This window comes from Aulonocara stuartgranti (genome assembly GCF_965226115.1).
Source record: "Aulonocara stuartgranti genome assembly, chromosome: 23".
Classification (NCBI taxonomy): Eukaryota; Metazoa; Chordata; class Actinopteri; order Cichliformes; family Cichlidae; genus Aulonocara; species Aulonocara stuartgranti.
Genome location: NC_138958.1, coordinates 27,836,292 through 27,859,225, shown reverse-complemented (window position 1 = coordinate 27,859,225; position 22,934 = coordinate 27,836,292). Strand labels below are relative to the sequence as shown.

Below are 22,934 nucleotides of genomic sequence, written 5' to 3'. Positions count from 1 at the left end.
CAGTTTCAACAAACACTCCTCTAATTTCTCACCGTGTGTTTCTGCCAGCAGTCTCGCAGGCAGGGCCGCAGTTTCTTATGCACCACCACCTCCTGCATGTCCTCCAGAGATGGGTGCTGACCCACCTCCTCCTCAAAGGGGAGCATGTACTCATCTACTGGTCCTGGAAACATGTGCACGTGTCCAAAGTTAAAATTCGGACGGAATAAAAATAAGACAGTGTGGATAAAACCTGACTGGAGTGCTTGTGGATTTACCGTCGGCAGCGGTGCACCGTGATGCCAGCTCCCACAGGACGAGGCCAAAGGCGTACATATCGATGCGCAAAAATGAATCACGCTGGAAGTTGATTGCGCCCTCCAGGACTTCGGGAGCCATGTAACGTCGTGTTCCCACCTACAGGTTCCAAGCAGGAGTCCAAAGATCAGCACTGAGATAAATAGCTACATGACCACCAATTAAAGCAGACCCAGCAAAAACACTGCCAAATAAATGTGTTTTCACTGCTTTACTGTGATTGTCCAACTTTCAAAAATTGAAAACCTCATCATTCAAATGAATCCCTCCAGGGCTGCTTCAAAAATTTCTGGCCTATGCTGCCACCCAAAGGAGTCTACAACTACTGTCTCAAAGCACGAATAATAAGTTTCTCTCTAAAATGGATGTTGGTGATTACAGCGAAATGAACAAATAGCTTAAAAAAAAAGAGAAAAAGATCAGGCCTCAGGTCTAAATACTCAGTTTCAGTTTTCCGTTATTTTTGTCCCCGTCCCCCCCCCCCATTTTCCCCTTAAGATAGGGTCCAGTATGAGATAAAGAAGGGTTATTTTGAACTATAAATCACGCTAAGCTAAGATAAACTACTGACTATTGCAGTTTCAGGAGGAATTGAAGTTGTACTGAATTGAAAATTCTAGAACATAATTTAACATCAACGAAAAGACGTAATTATACATTAACAGGAAGATTCTGGAAAGTCACTGACTATTAATAGAAAGCTTCTAAAATATATTGGAAAGATTATAGAATTTCACTGTACATTAACAAAGAGAATTTCATTGTACACAAAGGGAAATATTTTAGAATTTAACTGCATTGATGGAAATGTTCTAGAATGTCACTGTACACTGACGGAAAGAATCTGACTGTACTTTGATGGGAGGATCTAAAATGTCATACATTAATGGACGTATGTCCTTTTACAATAAGGGAAAGATTCTAGACTGTAATTATTGATACTGTATAGATGATTTTTTTGTGTTATTCAACTTGTCATTTAAGATTGTTGTGCTGTGCAGTGCAAAACATTTGGAAGACTAAAATATTATAATAATGATAAACCAAATTTTCAGACAACATAAACTGACATTGGTTGCTTAACATCATTGCACAAATAAGCTGGAAACAGATGTAACTGGGTACTGCCTGTAAACATGCCTTCAAACACAGTGAAATGGTGGATGAGAGACAACTATATGAAGTTTTAAGTGTGAGCTATACCTGTCCGTGTGTGTCTCCTGCTGATTTTCCTGCCTCAAACTTCAGAGCGAGGCCAAAGTCAGCTATGCAGGCTGTCAGGTTATTCTTCAACAACACATTCTTACTTTTAATGTCCCTGAAAGAACGCACGACACAGGAAATATCCCTTTAGCCCAGTCAAACTAATACAGGAGTCTTGATAATCCACAGATGTTTATGTTTATGGCAGTGTACCTGTGAGCGATGGAGGGCTTGTGCCCGTCCTTGTGTCCTGGGATATCTTCGTGGAGGTAGGCGAGACCGCGGGCTGCTGACTGAGCGATGTGGCAGAGCTCGTTCCAGGACACCACGTTGGCCTTCAGGTAGTCTGTCAATGAGCCCTAGTGAATGAGACAGACAGAGAAGATGGGTGTCAGCGGGAAGAAAAAACAGAAACACTAACTTTACATTCAAAAATGGGCATGTAGGAAAAGGGGCCCCAAAACGTGCCCTTTGCCTGTCGCCCAGTCCACACTGCACGTGTCCCTAATTTCTGTTGTTGTTGATAAGCTGTACCTGTCCAGACCCCATGAATCCAGGCCTGGCTGCCAGACGTCCCCGTTTCTGTTCTAGCTTAATGCCAGTTTCAGGTGAGGTTATCCAGTGCCAAATATTCTGTTTCAATGGAGTTTCTCAAAGCAAGACCCCTCCCCTGAGATGACCCTACCAGGAGTTACTTGGCATCTTCAAGTCTGAGGCAAAACTCCCCTTTGGGTTGGGGGAGAGACGGTGCTCCAAGAGAGCGAATGCACAAGATCTTATTCACGTGTGATGGAAGGGCCGGAGGACGATGGAGGACAAAGCAGATCACTAACTTGTGTTTAACTGTTACAGAAGTTTTAATGTTTATCAGCTGAAATCTAGAAATGTGTGATGTTATAAATATATTCAAGAGTCAGAGTGATGGAATGAAAAGATTAATTAATAGTACATTAAAAGCTGAGCTGCATCAGAGCATGCAGTATTCTCAGTGTGGTAATGGAAATATCTCTAATGGATGGAAATTCACCAAAGCTTTTCTATTTTTTTTAGTTTGCAGCTGACTCCACAAGATAAAACAATTATACTGGATGTACAAGTTTCAATATTGACATTTTTTAGATGATTATCGAAGAAGAAAGAACTTCTGGAGCTCAATAAATCCCCTAGAGTGCAATAAATGACATTTACGACCTACAAGGCGTCCTCTTAAAACCACAGCGGATGCTTATTGTCCTCTCTGAATAACGGAGCTCTGATAACGCTGATTCAATGACCTCCTCCATGTGATCACTTATCCTTTGTCTACTCATGAAGAGCAGCATGTGCCTTACTCTTAAGTATTAGAGCGAAAAAGTAGAAATGCTACTGTAGATCTGGAGATTTGAGCATTACAAGGGAAAATTCATGCTTACATCTAATTTACTAATTTGTCTTCTGTCCTGTTAATGCTCATATTTTATATTTACTCATATTTCTGTGCTGCTGCTGTTTCCCTCACACCTTTATTGATCATTTTTTTATCATAATGAGAGTTAATAATGTAGAATAAAAAGTATAAAATATATTTGTTAATCTGTACTCCTGTTAGTGTTTTTCTTTAAATGTCATCTACAATGCACAATGACAATAAAGGTCTTGAATTTTGAATGTCAACACAACACAAGGTCACCAGTGGAGGCCAAAGGCAAATGTAGTTGTGTTGAGTGACCACTAGAGGGCATGCAACTCCAACACATCATCAGCTGAGCTTCAGATGAAAGCTTTCCACAGTGTGTGTGTGTGTGTGTGTGTGTGTGTGTGTGCATATTCTGCGTGACAGCTTTTAATATCCTTGCAGTGGAAATATATGAAAAGATATAAATTACAGGGGTTTTTTTTTCTTCGGCAAGCTGCTGCATGTGCACGGCTCCACACCATAAAGCTGCTCAGATGCATCAAACATAAATCAGCTGCGACAGACGCCAACACTTCGACACCTGCTCTTTTTAGGTCAAAGCTTAAAGACTTATGCTTGCAGAATAATTACAGTTTCCTCCTTTAAAGCTCCAGTGTTATTCCCTCTAGGAGAGCTTCACTCCACTCCAGAGCTGAGTGCCTTTCCAAGAGTTGTATTGTGAGTGTTAAAGCCTCACCGCCACACCCACAAGCTTTTAATTTTTCAACCTTTATTCACGCGATGAAGGCTCCTTAGGAACGCTGATTCAAATCCTCGGTCTGGCTGGGAAATTTCGGGCAAGCCAAGCGTACAAGAATCACTCTCCACTAGGTTGGTAATGACTCTCAAAACACAGAGGCACTTAGAGCCCCGAATGCTACAAAGGCTGCAGCATGGAGGGTGAGTGGAGTACAAAAGGGGGCTAACACAGCTCAAACCCACTTTCTAGGCACAAAAAAAAAAAAGAAAGGCAACATGAGGCGTATTGTAACTATAGATTAGATCTTAAGGCACCAAACAGAATCAATAAAATGTGAAGGTTTCATGCATGTTTCCCCTCTTTACCAGTGTTTACAACTTTGTTAAATGGTCGCCCTGGAGCTTTTTAGATCTGTGTGCAACTGCCCCCCCCACAAAAACCCCCCAGCAAACAACTCAATAACATACACTAAGCTCAGCAATATGCTGAGCTTACATGGACACAAACAACCCAGTTAGTGGGAGAAATCAGGCGGGAAATCAGAGAATTGTTTTACATGTACACTGTGACTGGAAAACAGATCTGAAGCGCTCCAGTTGGATGTGTTTTAAACAACACTTGCAACGGTTTCTAACCTTTTCTTCAGCTGTGGAAACTTGAGCCCAAGTTTATTGAGTTTTAACTCTTTTACTGAGATGTATACCGGCTTTGATCTCTTGATCTTACAGCTATCTTTTTAAAGGTTTGAGTGGCTGTGCCAGGTTTAAATGCAGGTGTATATCATAAATTTGATATGGATACATATGGATAAATGCTCAGTAAACATGGACTCTTATCAGGACTTGTTGACACAGTTCAAAATGGAACTAAAATAAGGTCGTATAGACATCCAGACCATCAGCTCAACATGTTGCTTGGGTAGCAACAAGAAAAAGTAGGGATCATACCACAGACTGTATATAAAGGATGGAGACGGCCACAATGACATCAGTAACGAACACTAGTGTTTTAAACCTCTGTGTTTGTTTTTTTTAAGATAGAAGTAACTATACTTTATGGAAGCGCATTTCTGCCACTGAAGAAAATTTATTTGGCAACACGTCAAAATTTATAGTTACATAAAAAAAAAAAATTGTAACTCAAAAATTTGGGTTAGCATCTCAAAAGTTGAACTATATATTTGGGTTATTTATCTCAGAATTACAACTTGACAACTCAAGATTGTGGGTTAGCACATTGAAATTCAACGCAGTAACTAAAAAACTGATCAAAGTTTAGATGCAACTCCAATTTTGAATATCTCAAAAGTTCAACTTAACTCAAAATAAAGGTTCAAAAAATCTTGAAATTATGATTTAACTCAAAAATGTGGGTTCGTTTGCTCCACAAAGCAAAAGCAAAACAATAAAATGTGATAAGAATTTTAACAGTTAAACTAAGATAGAGCCAAAAACAGCACAGAGGGATCAAGAAGCTCTGTAAATAAAATAATTACGACTGACTAATGCAAACTTAAAAAGACTTTTTAAAATATAAATAGATGACTTATAAAAACAGTCACCCTGTTTTTTAATTTAGGACAACTGGCTATAGAGACAAAAACTGCTTTGTGGTCGCCAACGTGCTTATATCAGCTATAAACTTTGACATTTTAACATGGCGATCTATGGGTACTGACTCACTTATGTAGTCACCCTCTACTGGCCACTAGAGAAACTGCAGTCTTTAAACCCAAAGGCTGCCCCCGTGAGCACGCCTGCTACTTAACATAAGCAACAGCCTGTTTATTTTAATGAACTAAAGCAGTGATTGCACTTAAGATACCCCAGAAAAAGCAAAATTAAACACGTTTTTGTTTTTCTTTTGTTTGTCTTATTCGCTCCTCTTTATCTGATGGTCTTAAATCAAGCTGAACTCATAAAGCAATTTTTAGACCTAAATGACGTATCGATGTAAAAACATCCTGAAACTGGTTTGAAATAGATCCACAGTGTAGTAGACAAAAGCCTGGCATACAAAGCAGACTGAAGGTTCAGCATGAAGCTCAGGTCATCGAGCCTGGAGGTCTGAGACGTCCCCAAAGTGCGAGAGGTTTGATGAAGCAATGAGAAAATATACAACATATAGAGGAATGAATGCATTAGAAATACAGTCCGGTCTCCTATAGTGTACTCTGCTTTAGTGCACTCAGATTGAAAATGACTCAGTAAAGAAAAGAATATGCATCTCTGCAGCCCTCTCGGCGTACCTTGTCGTGGTAGGCGGTGATGAGCCACAGCTCCAGGTCCAGGTTGTTGTTCCTCTTCTCCGCACCGATAAAGTGGAGGATGTTTTCGTGCTTCATGCCGCTCACGCTGTAGATCTCGTACTCGTTCTGCCAAGACAGCTTGTCCTAGACACGAGCACAGAGGGAGAGATGCAGATGTTATTCATGCCGCCGTGCCACCCAATCGACAAAAACACGTACAAGCCAGGTCACGACTAGTGTTAGAAAGTTTGGGAGATGCAGATTGATTTTAGTCTATTCTTTGTTTTACATGCTGCTTTATTATTACTCATTATTAAAACAGCCGAGAAGCTCTAATTCATCTCCTAACAGAGACACTCGGCACCCAAATAATTCCAATAATATTACTCAAATATAAAACACATTTTTGCTTATCAAAAGGTCAGAAATAACAAAAAAGGGGATGAGTTATAAAGTTTCCACTAGAAAAGCTGTCAGACTTGTTGGCTACAAGTTTAATTAGCTGTTTTTCATTTATTCCCCGCTTCCAGCATGAAAATAATGGATACACTAGCCCAATTTAAAAAATAAAAAAAAAAAGCTTATCAGAAGAATTTTCCTGTAACCAAACTAGATTTTACCCAGAAAATTAAACACATACAGCCAGAGTTGGTACAGTTTCTATTCCTTTCTATTTCCTTTTGATTTCATTTTAGTTTCAGTTACTTCCCAGAGTGGATTTGCTTGTTTTAGTTTAGTTTTTATTAGTTAAAGTTCCTCTAACAGCCACTAGAGGCTGGATCTAAAAGATTTCCAGAATTGTTAAAAAAAACGAACAAAAATGGTTTTAGCTGCTTTGGTTAGGTTTAGTCCATCAGAAAAACTAGGTGAGGTGACTATTTTAATCACGCACTTTGTTTAAATGACATGAAAAGACATGTCCATAAGTGTCAAATATAAGTCCAGAATCACTCCGGTAAAGAGTAGAATTGGACAGTATTGGAAAACGTGAAAGTGTAATTTCTGGGCTTAAACATACATTCAAAAATTAAATGGATCCTGTTCCTGTTTTGTCGACTATCTACAACAGAAATGTCTTTTCTTTAAACGGGTGCAAATGACACAATTTATTTCTTACAATTTAAGAGATGTGCTGAAATATTTATTTCATTAACTACAGCAGTATGTCTTTGATGTTCAAAATGTTGGGCACACCTGTTTTAAGACCTTAAATTACTATAAATCCCTTTCTACAGTATTTATTTCACTTCAATCGTATGTATTTATTTCTATTCTGAAAAAAGGTGGCTGCCCCTCCCTCTGGCTCTGTCTATGACTCCTTCCTGTTAAAAAGGAGTTTTTCTTTCCCACTATCGCCAAGTGCTTCATCACAGCGGGTTCGTCTGATTGTTGGTGTTTCATCTCTGTTATTGTAGGTTTTTTACCTTACAATATGAAGGGCCTTATTTTTTTTGACTGTTGTTGTGATTTGGTGCTATATGAATAAAACTGAATTGAATAAACTGTCATATATCAAACATGATAACTTTTTGACATATGAAGGCAGCGGTGACAGGCTACAGTCATTAGTGAAGATATGTGGACAGGCATTTGATAAATGATTAATACTCACAATGTGTGTGTTTTTGAATCACCTCCTTTACTTCTTATAGTTGTTGCTTTTTTTTATTTAGTTTTGCCTTTATTTGATAAGACAGTGAACATTTTTCCTTTAGTACTTTACTTTGTGGGGGTGTAAGAGTTGTCAGGCTAATGTAACAGTTGTAGTAAAAAAACAAAAAGAAGAACCATCAGCACGTGTACCTGGATGGGAAAGATCTTAACAGCCATGTATTCGTTCAGCAGTTGTGCCTTCCACACACAGCCGAAGCGCCCCCTGGCTTTCACCTCGATCAGCTGCAGAGGTTTGTGTCCCAGAATTGGGGACGGGGGTGAGGGTCCGGGATCCTGCAGAGAGATAGAGACGCAGGTGTTATTCTTTATTCTTTTTATTTATTTATTTATTTCTTGTCCAGAGCATTAAAATAGCACCGGGCTTACATTGAAGGTGACCGGGCTGTTTGGCTCACAGTGACAGCGTGCCTGAGGAGCTAAGGCCAGCAGAATTGCCAACGTCTCCACATCTTAAATCTTACAACTTACATTTATAGACTTCTTCCACAAAGTGGTGCCTCGGTGCTTTATCTACTTTTAAATTTCTGTTGTTTCTAATGAGGGAAAGTCCGCTTCAGGAGAGCTGCACATTTAAGTTTAGCCTCCATATGACCGTGTGGACACGGCATACCGAGCAGGGTTCGGATACATTCATTTTAAATTCAATTAACCCCCCCGAGGAGTTGCATTTGCTCAAGTTTACAGAAGCGGGTTTGTAACTGGAGGGTTGCCAGTTTAAATCCGAGAAACAGCAGATGAAATGTGTGCGCTGGCGGTGGTTGGAAAAAACAAAACAAAACCTGGAAGATTAACCGCTGAGCAAGGCACACAAAGAAATTGGGCAAGGGTTTAATTATGGATTTAATAAAAACATTTAAGATCCAAAGGCGGCGGGTCAGACCGCATGCGTGTGCTGTGCGTTCATGCTAATCCCACACAAACAAAAGTGAAAGAGAGTAAAGCCAAGTGTTCCAAATCTAAAGTAGGTTAAACACAGCTGGTGATCGGGATTAAGCTGATCACTTTCACATGTGACTTCACAGAGGAGGACAGAGGGCGAGCAAGGATAGCGAGACCTGGAGAGAGAGAAAGCACGCGAGAGACGGAGGTGGAGGAGGACGAGGGTGGGGAAGAAGGTTAAAAAGAAGCATGCAGTGCAGGAGTCACATTTCCAAAGGATAAAAGGTAGAGGAGAAAGAGTAGCACATGACTGATGGCGTTTGATGAAACCAGATACGCTGCTGTAAAACCTCGACTTTAGCTGCATGCCTCTGCTGTCAGTAAGAAAAGAAGAAGAAGAAAAAAGAAGAAGAAGGAGCTTTTTTTCCCTTCGCGATGTTCATGTTTTCACTTGAACTGAAGGCTTACAAGGTGCCTGATGAGCTGCAGCAAGTTTCAAGACCCCGAGGCCTGCAGGATCCACTCAGACGCGACGATAATATATCAGGAGTGCACTCGTGTTACTCCGAGTGTTTCGCTAAGCTCACGTAAAAGAAAGAAAGGGTTTCTCTTTTGAGTTTCTGCTGGATTTAACAGATTTAAGAGCGCTGCTCTAACCCACGAGGTTACAGAAGGAAAAGAAAAACGTGCATTTCAGGGCACAAATATTACCTCATTTCTGGATTTACCATCCAGGGTTTTTGGCATACGACCTTTCTTAAAGCCAGATCCAAGCCGCACACCAACTGTTAAAAATGAGCCCATGCCAAGGAGCGTTTAACAGCAGGAGCCGTTAAAAAAAAAAAAAAAGCGCAGAGGAAGCGGCTACGGCAAGATTACTGCGGTTACAGGAGCAAACTGTGTATCCTCTAGTAACATTTATGAATTAGATTTTTATCAAGATGAAATTTAACTCTGGCCTTTAGTGCACACAAAACAAAGCGCTACTGTGTGGCTGAAGAAGCCTTAATGTGCATTTCACTAAATCTCATCATTTTATTATGTTTTGGCAAACACAAGACACTGTTTGAGAGGGTGGGGGTAAATCAACAAAGTTTTTAGAAACACAGCAAAATAACCTCAGCTGCCTCTTTTTCTTGGAGAAGTTGACTTTAAAGCAAACAAAAAGTGGCAGATTGTCTGGTCGGCTCAGAAATATTTTGCATACATCAAACTATTTTTTTTAACTACATATAATTAAATCTATGGATGCAGATAAAGAAAGGCTACAAACAAATTAAATTCAATTAAGTTTTGTTCCTTCTGCAGTGCAAGAGGAGTTTTATCTAGTGAACACACGCCTACAACGCATCCTTCGTCAGGTCCATACTGAGCTAATCTTGTTTAATTTTGCCTCTGTACACCACCACAGTGGGTTTTAAATCAAACAATCAAGATATGATTCAAGTGCACAGTTCTGGTTTTGATTCATTGCATTTACCTGTTCAGTAAGTACAGCCATTTTTACACACAATTGTATGTGTCTGAAATTATGTTCCGAGCACCTTTATGAAACAAATAAGGTGCTGTCCAGGTTTTCCATCAGGCACATCTATTGCCAGGGACATCGGTTGGCTTTAAACCACATGGCTGTAGGCTAAATCCATTATAGATTTGGCCCAACTTTATGGCTTCCATAGGAATTAAGAGGGGGAGCAGCAGCCAAGCGCTGCTAATCAAATGCACTTCATTAACTGTTTATCAGCAAGTGTGAGCATCTCTATTAAAGCTCAAGTTTTGGTAGATTGCTGGAAGTTACAACAAGTTAACTCCAAGGTGAGACCATGCAATGTTCAGGTAACCATAACCCCCCCCCCCCCCCCCCCCCCCACGATCTGCATCTCAGACTCTACAGGCATCAGTTAGCATGTTAAATATTAATTCATGACAGTACAATTGGAAAAAGACTGAATGAGTGTGCGTTGCTTGGAAGGGTTACAAGAGAAAGCCTATTCTCTCTAAAAGATCACGGCAGCAGGTTTCTAAACCCCCCATCTGAAAAATCACAAGAGTTCTGGAACGATGTCCTTTGGACAGACAAGACCAAAGTGGAGATGTTTGGTCATGATGCACAGCTCCACATCAACACAAATACCTCATACCAGCTGTTAGTACGGTGGTAGAGGTGATTTGGATTTGTTTTGCAGTGAATGAATCGACCATGAACTCCTCTGTATACCAAAGTATCCTAGAGTCAAATGCGAGGCCGTCTATCTGACAGGGTCATGTAACAGGACAATGATCCCAAGCAAAGCAGCAAATCTACAACAGAATGGCTGAAAAGGAAAAGAATCAAGGTCCTGCAGTGGTCCAGTCTAAGTCCAGACCGCAACATGATTGAAATGCTGTGGTGGGACCTGAAGAGAGCTGTGCATAAGCAAACCTCCACAAACCTCAATTAACTGAAGCAATGCTGTAAAGAAGAGCGGGCTGGAATTCCTCCACAGTGATGTGAGAGGCTGATAAGGTTACACAGAAAATCATTACTTCAAGTTATTTTTGCTAAACGTGGCTCTACTGAATTCAAGACTCTTTATTTTCAATTATGCAAGCAAAATGAAATCATGGGGTGTACTGCATTTATTACAAGAGTGCAGAGTCTGGTGAAACCTTTCACATGACTGTATATGACTGCTGTGTTATTAGCACCTAACAAGAGCTATTATAGTTTATTTCATTCTAATTAATGCTTTTAAATTTAACGTTTGACTTTTCTTTTAATTTAATTTAGTTTCAGGTAGTTTTCAGAGCGGATCTTCTTTAGTTTTTGTTGCTTGAAAATTTTAGTTTTTTACTGTTTCAGTGTTAGTTTCAGACTTTTGTGATTTTAATTTCCCAAGCTCACAAAATTGTTTCAAGTTTTGTTCCCTAAAGGTCTAATTTTATTTTTATTTTAGTTAACTTTAGCATTGCATTCACACCTAGTTTTAGTTTACTATAATAACGTTGCACCTCAAACCAAAAATTCCACAGAAACCTCTTAATATCCATCAAACGGATTGAAGTCGAGGTCTGAAAACAGACATTTATGATGGAGACGTGTTGCAGTCATGAGGTCTGTCTCGAGAAGGTGCACGTCAAACGGCCTTTTCTCTAGGACCAAGCTGCTCCCCAGGGATCGTGTTTTCAATTTGCAACATCTAAAAGCGTGTAAGAAAAAAAATAAATGAAATAATTGCTGCTGCTGCTTTTGGTAGATATATAGAGCAGGCTGCCCATTTCTTCTAGGCAGTGCGAGGGGAATGGAGGATTGGAATGGGAACTGGTGTGTTTACTTAAAGCCTTTTCCCTCTAACAGAGAGCTGTGAGGCAGACCTGCTGTCTGCACACTGCTTTCACACCAAATGCCAGCCAAATGACGAGGAAAATTACCCACCACGGTGCAGAGGTTGGATTTCAGAGCGGCCCAAACGCTCTCTAGATGGCAGCTTGAAAACATTTTTAAGAACACATTGTACTGACCAAAATAATCAAAGTATAGTTTCACACAAATGTTTCTATGCATCTGTTTTTGATACTGTTTTTAAATATAGGCATGAACTTTCAATGAGGATCAGATGAACTCAAAACTTCTTTTTTTTTTTTTTTTAAACAAATCATTTACTTGCCTGGTCCATGACTGGGGAGCACGTACTGTACTCACAGAAAGCTAGCTTCCAGTTTGGCGGCTGAGCCTTACTGATATTATTAACTAAAGTCGAAGGATTTGGCAGGCTGTTATTTCAGACCTTTGTGCATCAATGAACTTGACAACCTCCTGTCCTTTGGCAGGTGGGATAGGTTAAAGAATAACTGGACAGAAATCTGATTTCTCCCAGTCTGGACTTTTAGATCAACCTGCAGCAGCAGCAGGCAGGATAGGTGATTGAAAGTGTGGTGTGATGTGCTTCTATAGCATCACATAAGAACCTTTAATTATATGAGTGAAATAATAGAAAATAAGCAGTGTTTTTCTTTTCGTGTACAACAGAAATTGATGGGGACAACTTGTTGTATATAAATGTTTCTGTTCACTTTCTTTGTAAGTTGGACTGTGTATAATCAGACACAGATTCATTACCAACTGTGACGACCTTACTCACAATTATGTACTCTATTCTATGGTTAACTGAACGTCTTTATGTATCTGACGCCTCGGTAACGGGAATTTGTTTATATATGAAACCATTCAATTATTGTTGTTAACTGAATTTAACTGAATTTAATGTCTTTCCGCATCTGTTTGTGTTGCTTCCCTCTTAGTCAGGTTTCCTTCTTTAACAACTTAACTGCGCTAATGCGTTGACACCGTGCAGCCCCACGCACGGCGCCATCCACGTTAACTCGCTAACAGATATTTGCCGCATTAATGCGGTTATGCTGTTAACGTCATTTTGACAAGATTAACGTTGACGGCACTAATAAAAAATATAAAATAAAAAAGACAAGGTGAATTAGTCTATCTTGTTTTGGAAGCATCTGCTGGATGTTTTAATGTATACGCAAGTAAACGTTTCTGTTTAACAGCATCCTCCTTTCTCTAGTGTGTTTTATTAATCTCTGACTCTCTTCCACAGCAGGTCTTTTATCCTGTCTTCCTTCTTTCACCCCAACCGACTGCAGCAGATGGCCGCCCCTCCCTGAGCCTGATTCTGCTGGAGGTTTCTTCCTGTTAAAAGGGAGTTTTTCCTTCCCACTGTCGCCAAAGCACTTGCTCATAGGGGGTCATATGATTGTTGGGTTTTTCTTTGTATGTATTATTGTAGGGTCTACCTTACAATATAAAGTGTCTGTTACTGTGATTTGGCCCTGTATAAATAAAACTGAATTAAATTATATCTGATTTATGATCCTAACCTATTTAAAGGCTCCTTGAAGGTCATGCCTCAACGTTGACTTTGCAAGTGTATGCAAAGCCCGTGTAAAAAAATCTCACTATTAAGAGTAAACATTCCCATTCAAGTACATAATCCTAGCTAGAGTGGCTGCTGTAGGCCTGGCCTATTCTGGCTGTCGTTCATCTGTAGTGGCTGTAGGCTGTCAGTCTGCTGTTTACCTCAGCTGTCAATGTGTATTCATATCTATTTACTCTTTAAGAGGCTGTAAAACTTTGTATGTTGTATGTATAAAACTTTATACTTTTAATGGTTATGAGAATGCATCAGAAAAATGACTGACTATATATTTAAACTGAGCATTTTTGCCATCTTGGTGTTTTAAAACATTGTGAGACCACTGAGGGGTGAGCCTGACTCAAGAATACCTTGCTTTCATCATCCTTTTTGACTCTAATGGGGACCATAACTTAGAAAATGAGCATTACAAGACTTTAAAGTTTTGATTTTTACCATGACCTAAACAACAAAGAGAAATGGTTCAGCCTTCTTTCTCTTCGTGGTAACTGGTTAATTCCCTTTCTGGTTCAAACCTCCATTCCAACCAATGCCAAGCCATCAGATGTTTGTTGAGTAACTGCATGTATGAAACCACAGCCTCAACACTGGTTTCGCTCTGTGTACAGAGATACCAATGTAAGACTCTGAATCTGCCTTACGACAACCCAACATCTGATGAGGTCCAGAGAAGGTGGGGTGAAGATTATCATTTCTTTCCAGAATCAGGAAAGTAGAACGGGGGCGAAAAAAAGAATAAACAGAATAGCTTAGCAGTAAATATGAGTGGGGACACTTTTCAGTGAAAATAGGTCAACAAACACTTGCTATTGAAGGACTCTTTATGCCAGAAAAGAGGATGAAAGCAGTTTCTAGTACATCCATTAAAAAGGAGTTATTATGCTTATTTTCTTGTTAAATATATCTCGTTCCAGAAGTGGATGCTCATAATAAACATGAAAAGCAAAGTTAAAAATGATGAGGTCAGAGTAAATACAAGTAAGAGTTTGTAATACTCTTTGCTTTATATGATGTCAGGAGGGCACAAAAGCCTGACCTACCTGCTGTTCAAACCTTGTGTTTATATGGAACAGCCAATCAGATGAAAGTTTCTGAAAATGTCTCGTTTCAGAAAGAAGATGAATTGAGGGGCTGAATTAAGGGTTACTTTCAACTTGGAATCACACAAAGCTACTCTATTTGAGTCCGAAAATATAAATGAGGAGCTGTAAACGAGAAAAACATGTCCACTTTAAGCTCACTTTCTGATATGATTGTTATTCTGATCATGGTTTCGTTAACAAAATCAGGCTATAATACAAGGACACGAGCTCTGTTCACTGTTACAAAACAGTTCTCTAATTTGTCTCAAGTCAAATTCCTGTGTCTTTCCTGGGCTTTGTAGTCCAACATTTTAAATTCCGATTCCAATTTGACAATAAAAGTATAATTAGAGGAGTTGTTGTGTTACATAAGCTTGCAAAAAAGCAATCAAGAAGAATTCCAGTGCATCTATCGCTCTTGGCAGTATAACTGATTATGATTCTGTTCAGTATTTAAATCAGCTCAGGACCATTTTACCGTGCATAGTAATTTGTCAGAACAATAAGCTCTGGTACATTTTGTTCTGACTGAAAATTAAAACTGATTTGGTGTTGATGTGATCAATAAATCGTCAGTAAACACATGCATGGTATTAACTTTTCCTCAGCCTCGCCTGTGTTGGGTTACAGTGAAACTGAAAAGTATTTGATGCTCACTCTGATCACAGAAGGATGTGGCCATGCTCAAAACCCCAATGTTGGCAAAAAAACAAAAACGTATGAGAACGTCATCTTAAAACCCTAAAGATATAAGCCACTATGGATTTGCCTGATAAGCATCAGACACAATCCTGAAGACGACCTGTCATTGCAGGACGCTCTTCTTTTCTCCATCGCTTCTGAAAACTCGTCTTTCTTCTGGGTTTCAGCCTGACGAGGGGGCCCAGCCCGCCAGGCGTCCTGTGGGAGTCACCGGATCCCTTGTCCGATCGCAGGGCGCTGTGGCCTCAAATGGGGGCGCATTACACTTAGTCAGCAGACCACAGGAAACAGGAAAACAGAATCTGCTGCTTCACGCCGTTCCTCCCAACCCTCAACCATCTCCTATGGCCTAATCAAGTTACACCTTCATCTATTACATCAAAACAGGTCTTTCAGTCTGGTTTGGGTGTCCTGGGTTTAGGTGCAGATAAGTAGATCTAACAAAACCAAAATGCCAAGCTTGGTTTTAGGACAATGAGTAGGTATTCTGGCTAAAACTCCATTATTGTAAGGTCATTTCCTGCTGTTGATATGGCCGTAAAGCTTGAGACCATGTCAACAACAAAAAGTTGTTGACATGACCTTAAAGGAGCAAGGCCAGGGACTAAAATCCCCGAGTTATTTAGTGAGTTACTTTTTTCCCCCAGAAAGGTCTGGCGCCATACTTCGACTCCAATTTGTTAAATTTTGAGCCAAGGTACATTTGCAAGAGGCTTATGCTTCCCTTGTACTTAAGCAATTTACACTCTCTCACTTGAAAAATGTTCCAGATAAGTGGCAAAGCTCCTACTTATGTAAAAACGTATCTGTACTCCTCCTCAGTCTGCAAATGAGATGGAAAAGCAAGCCGCAGTTTCAGTTTCAAACACCTCTGCCATCTCTGCATGGAAAAATGGTGAGCCATAGGTCTGAGCAGATACCATTCTGGAAACTGGGTCACATCACACACAATGTGTTACATAAACATCACAGGTGGAGATTCATACAAAGAAAAATATAAAAGGAGGGCTGCATTCAGAGCCGCGTTGGCCATTTTCCGCCATGCACAATGCATCTTCAGCAAGAAACAATTTAAAAAAAAATAAAATACACAACCATCCACCCATGCAAACAATCCAGGCACAAAAAAGAAAAGTCAACTAAAGAAGACACAAAATGGTGGTCTGGGATTGAGGTGGAGAATTCATACCAAGCTCTGAACCCAAAAAGGAGGGGAAAACTAACAGTGTTTTCATTTAAACTGGTCTTACCTCCACCATAATGTGAAAGGCGTGCTTGTTGAAAAGGAACATAAGAAGCAAACAGAGAAATTATTGCTATCTTCTTTCAGTTAGTGGATGAAATAGAGGCAGATAAAAAAGCAGGACATGATAAGTCAGCCCTGAATAACCTTTTGTTCCCCTCTTGCGCTCCAGAGCAGGGCTTCTAGTTTCTTATCCCACATGGATCATGAAGAGGTTAATAAGCATGGTTCCAAAGGCAAGATGGTACATTTTAGGAACTTAAAATGATGCTGAAAATAGAGACTGAATGATGTGTGAAAAGAACAGAAGATCACAGTGAAGCCGAACAAACACAAGTTAACAGCAACAGCACGCTGATGTCAGACACACAAAACTTTCCCGACAGAAGTCATGTAAGAGGCAGAAAGGTTGAGCTCAGAGAGTCAGACCTTCAGCTGAGGACACCAACATGGAGCTACAGAGAAATCAGACATGAAAAATATGCCACTCTCAACTAACGGCTGCTTTTATCTTGAAATAGATGCTTATAGAAGTGGAACTAGGGCTGGGAGATTGGATCAATATATCCAACAAGGTCTAAGTTAAGTTTGGAAGCGTAAAGCTAGTCGGTTAGTTTTAGGCGCTAAAATTAGGCGGTAAAATTTCAGTGATAAATATTACTTACAAAGTGTGATCAAGTTTTTCTAAGCACTGGACTATGAGAACTGGTAAATCTGCTTAGTTAACATAAGGTTCCCTTTTTGTAACTTTACTTCTCTTGTCTTTCCCCCTACTTTCCAACTGGTTGCTAATACAGCCAATCCCTCAAGTCTATTATTAAATTTTTGCGCGGGCTTTTGGTGTTATGCTAATTTAGTGCTCTGCCTCCTGACAATGAACTTAGTAAATCAATGTGGTGAACAAGCCTTCTTCTTTTAACTTAGCTGAGGGTAAGTTGATAGTTTAACACAGTGACTGATGGACAGTCCCATTAGTAATAGTAGAACAGACAAATGTAGCGCTCCTGGAGACGATTTTATAGTGTAGCTGATATTAAGTACTGCCGAGTAAAACTTAAAAGTTTAAAACTTTTGAAATAACAGTGTACAATGGGCAAGCTAGCTGCCTCGAGTATAAGATAGCACATGTTGCCCCCAGCCATTTGTTTATTTAACTGAAGTCAATGGGCCACGTGTAAAAATAACGGGAGATTTTATTACAAAATCTGAGTTGATAATGATTTAAATACAAAATTCATTCTTTGTAAAGCCATCCAGAGAGGCAGTCGAGCCCTCTGGCAGGCTGGTGTTGACGCCCTAATGCTTCTAATTTAGATGGTGCGTAATGTCGGCCTTTTATCTTTTTGGTTTAAAACAAAAATAATCCAAAACAGGTGATTTGGATCAGCACATCCAACCTAACATGTTGGACTGATGGTGACCATTTGGAAATGTCAAAATTCTGCCTAAGCCGACACACAGCAGCCCCAGAATTATACTATATATTTGAAGCACACGTCTGCATATGAAACGATCCCAAACACTACACACGAACTCTATCATGTAAGAGTTCAGACACATTTTAAAGGCCAGCTGCTTTGTCCAACGAAAACAGAAAGAAAAAACGCAGTAAAGCAACAATCAGGTCAATATCAGCTTTGGATTTCTCTAACAGCACCTGCCAGCTTCATTTTTGCATCAAATGAGTTAATAAGACATGGTGTAGAGTCCACTGATCCTTTAGGACTTCTTTGGAAAGCTGCACCCAGACAAACAAGATGTAAGTAGCTCCATAATAAAGCAATTGATGAGATTTTGGTCAGAATCGATTGCTAAGATGGATAGAGATGAGAAAATAGGGCCCATGTTGAAGGAGAAAGAAAAAAAAAAGAAAAAGAGGCTAGACTTATGCTTAAATGCTGCAGCTCCAGGTCTCTTCGTGTGAAAGCTGTGGGTCTGTGTACTCAGACAGAATCAATTCCAGTTTGCCTCCACTTCGCACTGTGGTGTGAATAATGGAGGCTTGGTGGCAAGTATGCAGACCATGATGGACCGCAGCCATCATGACATAATGACAGAGTGCGACAGAAGGACTTTGGCGCATGAAATTTTCTGCGTTTCACACTGGGTTTTGTCATTTTAAGGTTTGGGAAGACGGCTAATTAAACAGAAAATCCAACACATTATTTTTTTTGTATGCTAAACCCACACTGATGCAAATCTGCCGCCTATATGAGAAAGAAAGGCCGGAGCTCTTTTTGTTTTACTAGGTATATTTCATTTCTGGTGCCTTGTCTTGTAAAATCAGGGAGCACAGCCGTGATAATGGATCCAATAACGATCATTAAGTGGGAACAATTACTTTTGCATTGTGAAGACTGCATGTTTCATTACCTAGCAGAGAAAACTAATGGTGTTTTTCTTTAAATGACTAGAAGGCTCCTTTGCTGAGGAGAGAACAAGTTCAAAGCTAAAAATGTGCAGAAATTCTTAACAAAATCACAAAACAAAGGAAATATTCAGGACAGAGTTTTCTTTAACTATGCAACAGCCTCCTGTTATTCAAATCCTGACTGAAAACATCTCTCTCGCTGACCCTTCAGTTTCTGGTTAGGTTCAACTTGGTGTCAGTGTATCATCAAATAATGGGTTTGTTGTTTTGGTTGCTGATGGTCTTATCTTCCTTTAAAAACATTCAATTCCTTTAATTTTAATGCCTTCAGATGCCGGTAACAATACTTCCCTTGTTGTGTTTGATCTGAGATCATCTGTCAATACTTGCATTAGACTGGATTAAATCTCATCTCATGGGCAAAATGTTCTCAGTCTCTATTAATCGTTCCTTTTCAGAAAAGGGCTCTTAAACAGATGTTTGATTTACCATTTGTTTGCGGATGACATCCGGTTGGTCTTTCTTTCTGACCTTGCTGATCTAAATAACTGCCTGACTGCCATCAGGTCTTAGTTAAGTGCTTAACCTCTACAGTTAAATTTTAGCAAAACAGAGACTCGTAACAACTGTTCCAGATAGCACCATATCAAAGATCAAATAATGCCTTGGGTCTGCCAAGCTCCTCTGTTAAATCCAGCTCATGTAACCTTGAGGTTATCTTGGACAGCTTCCTGTCAGGATCTAATTTTTTTCCATCTACGTAAGGACCATTGCTAAGTCTATTCTTGTGAATTCCAAGCTGGAACTGGAGAAAACTGCTCATGTTTTTCATCTCTTCTCAATCAGTTACTGTAAAAGTCTTAACAAATCGTCTCTGAATCAACTTCCATCAGTCCAAAATGCTAATCATCTCTTTTCAATTTCCAAATTCTTTTCACTGGGTTTCTGTCAGCTTCGGATTTTATTTGAACTTTTAAAGCTTTGAATAGTGAGACAATCCCTTCAGAGATTTTACTGACCTATTCTTCCAACTGGTCCTTTCTGTGTTTGGATTACTGGTGTTGCCTTGTACTAAATGTTCAACACAGGGCCTTTGGGACAGGCTTTTAGCTTCTATTATAGAGTAGGTAACCCCGAGCAACAAGGAACCTTTACTTATGTAAGCATATTGAGACTGTTTTTAATTAACACAATCAGCTTACTTTTACAACATTTTTGATTTTAAGATGTCTGATCAGACTTCCGGTTTGGCGGGTCGTGTGATGGCTGTGTAGGATAGTTGCTCCCGACATTTTTTCTACCCCAATTTACCTAACTCGAAACATAAAAAGTTTGGATTTATCTTTGTGGGGTACTATACCAAGGAATAGAAATGCCCAGAAAATCCAAGAAAAAGGATGTAGGAGAACGTACTGAAGCGGAAGAAGATGCTTCGTCGCAAGCTAGCAGCAATATGGAAGAAGACCAGCAACCCGATGCTAACGCCACAGCGAAGGACCACCCAGCTACGATGGACATGATATTAAAAGAATTACGTGCTTTTAGAAAAGACACAAATGATCAGTTTAATGCTATAAGGGAGAAGGTCGTCGGCATTGGTATAAGACTCGACGAAGCAGAGGGACGCATAGACGTAATGGAGACTCGAATCCAGGCCTCGGAGGAGCTGCTAATTGAAATGGCAAATTTTCAGTTGCGATGCGAATCTAAGCTACTGGAATTAGAGGGACGGTCACGTCGCAAGAATCTTAGAATATATGGCGTGAGGGAAGGGGAAGAGGACAAATTTCCATCTGTTGTCAATTTTGTAGAGGTTCTATTTGAAAAGACAATGAGTCTCTCCCGCCCCACGGTGTTGGGAATTGAAAGAGCACATCGAGCCGGTGGCAAAAAACCCCCGGAAGGAGCCCCTCCACGCTCAATTGTAGTTAAACTCGCAAGTTATCGTAACAAAGAAGACATTATTAAGAAGGCCTGGCAGGCTAAGGGCTTCAACTTTATGGATTCTAGGATATATGTGGACAATGACTATGCCCCGGAGATACAAAGAAGAAGAAAGGAATATGCGACAGCGAAGAAGGTGCTTAAAGAGAACAATATTCGCTTCCAGACGCCTTTCCCGGCCAAGCTAAGGGTGTTCTACAGAGAGGGAATTGTGACATACAACACGGCGCACGAAGCGACTACCGATATGGTGAAGAGGGGATTATCGGTAGAAGTTGTGAAAGACAGAGACTCATTCTTGGATCAAATAAAACAGCACACTTGGCAAACAAGTACGAAGAAGAAAGGTGGAAACTCGACTCCAAAGCTGGGTTTCAAGGAACGCCTTCAGATATTTAGGCACCAAGATGACAGTGGATAAACAGCAAGTGTGTGACGGAGCACTATACTAGAGGTAAACTCAAGAATATTGAGACCTAAGATGAACTGAGAATATGAATTTTATTTCGATTTACTTGTTTTGTTATATAATTAGTTAATCTTATAAAGAGGGCATATAAAATTACATTAAAGTCGGGTCATTTATTTGCGCAATAAGTTGGACCCTACAGACCACTGGGCTTTCGGCCTGTGTGCCGGAGAGGGCACTCTTCCACAAGTGGACAGAAGAGTTTTTCCCTCACCAAATATAGCTAATATAGCGATTATGTTTTTGGAAGTCAACATGATTATATGTTTTCGTTGTATAATGTTTTTTTTGGGGGGTTTTTTTTGTTTTGTTTTTTTTCTTCTTTTCTTTTTTCTCTTTTTTTTTCTGTTTTGGGGGAGTACCTTTCGATCTTTGGCTATGTACAGAGATTGGAATTATATATGGAAACACTACATCCGGTTAAGGAGACCCGATCTTGTTTGAATCTCTGTAACTATATATGCCACATTTCTGAATCGTTATGTGTTTATATGTATATGTTAGTATGTATGAGACTACAAGTGAACACATATGTAAGTAGGTATGTGTATGTATGCTTAAGAATATGGGTGTGTGAGTGAATATGTGTGTGCGAGTACATACACACTAGAGGGTACACCCGTCTGTTTTTCTTATTTTTATTTATTTATTTTTTTATTATTTACGTCTGTTCTTGATTATATGTTTATTTTGGATTATTTGTGTTTATATAGGTTGTTTAATAAAAAGAGAATAACAAAAAAAAAAGATGTCTGATCAGCTGGAAATACTGATGAAGAAGTATTTCCAGCGTAAGTGGCTTTACTGTTAAAATCTGAACAGTTCCTGTTATCTTGAGTCGAGCTGACTGAAACCTCTCCACCACTTTTAAGTGAATATGACATTTTTGAGAAAAGACATAAGGATAGCACTACTGCAAAAAACTAAAAGCATGCAGAAAAAAATATTTCATCTCAATAAAGCCATAATTGTATGCAAATGTTATTAATTCCACAGCCCTACTGACAAAGAATCCATTTAATAGTTGACATGTGTATGAAATCTAGGGTTTACAAGGGCTAGAGAAAATATTAGCCAAATGCATGTTGGTAAATGTGGCACAAATCATAAGTGGAATTAATTTCCATTTCATTTATATTTATAAGATTAACTTCAAGGTGCTGTCCCCAAGTGGAAAGGAGAAACTCCCTTTGAACAAGAAGAAACCTGGAGGTTTTTGTCTGTGTGGTGACACCTATCAGGAGATTACTGCAGCGAGTCCTCATGCCCTCAGCAGTGGTGACATCACTGCTTGTGGTCGAAGTGACCGATGTAGTGTGCACAAATGGGCCGTTAACATTTCTGTTGGTGGTGTGTATGCAAAGAGAAAAAAAGCCCTTAAAGATATGTAGTTCACGAGTGGGCGTTTGTTCCAAAAACACTTCCTGACTCTGCAATTCTTTTTATTGTTGTCCTCATTTCACAAATCAGTGCTTCAGTTAATGATCTGTTAGCATTTTCAGGTCCAGATTCAGGGGTTTTAAACACTCAAGAGGATATTAATAAGACATATACGTCTTTGTCTCTCTGGCTGTCTGTTCAGACTGCAGCTGCCTGTTTATGACATAATCGCATTGCTACTCATTTTAATTAGAGATTCAGATTAAATGTGCGCAGTGTGATGCAGAGCTCTGACATTTTACAAGATGAAGCAGTGTAGCTGGCACACGGATGCTGTTAGGGAGCGAGGAAAATGCTCCGAACAGGTATGATTAAT

General features: G+C 39.7%; 1 protein-coding gene across 2 annotated transcripts in view; it reads right to left on the bottom strand.

Moving 5' to 3' along the window:
* Positions 1 to 22,934, bottom strand: part of LOC309700313 (activin receptor type-2A) — a 76,905-nt gene that overhangs the window by 1,581 nt on the left and 52,390 nt on the right. For both annotated transcript variants that reach the window (XM_082523829.1, XM_082523830.1), the window contains exons 5-10: positions 7,687 to 7,830; positions 5,884 to 6,027; positions 1,714 to 1,859; positions 1,501 to 1,615; positions 258 to 396; positions 33 to 163 (exon numbers count right to left, since the gene is read on the bottom strand). In XM_082523829.1, the coding sequence (XP_082379955.1) occupies positions 33 to 163; positions 258 to 396; positions 1,501 to 1,615; positions 1,714 to 1,859; positions 5,884 to 6,027; positions 7,687 to 7,830 (819 nt within the window). The remainder of the gene's footprint in view (positions 1 to 32; positions 164 to 257; positions 397 to 1,500; positions 1,616 to 1,713; positions 1,860 to 5,883; positions 6,028 to 7,686; positions 7,831 to 22,934) is intronic.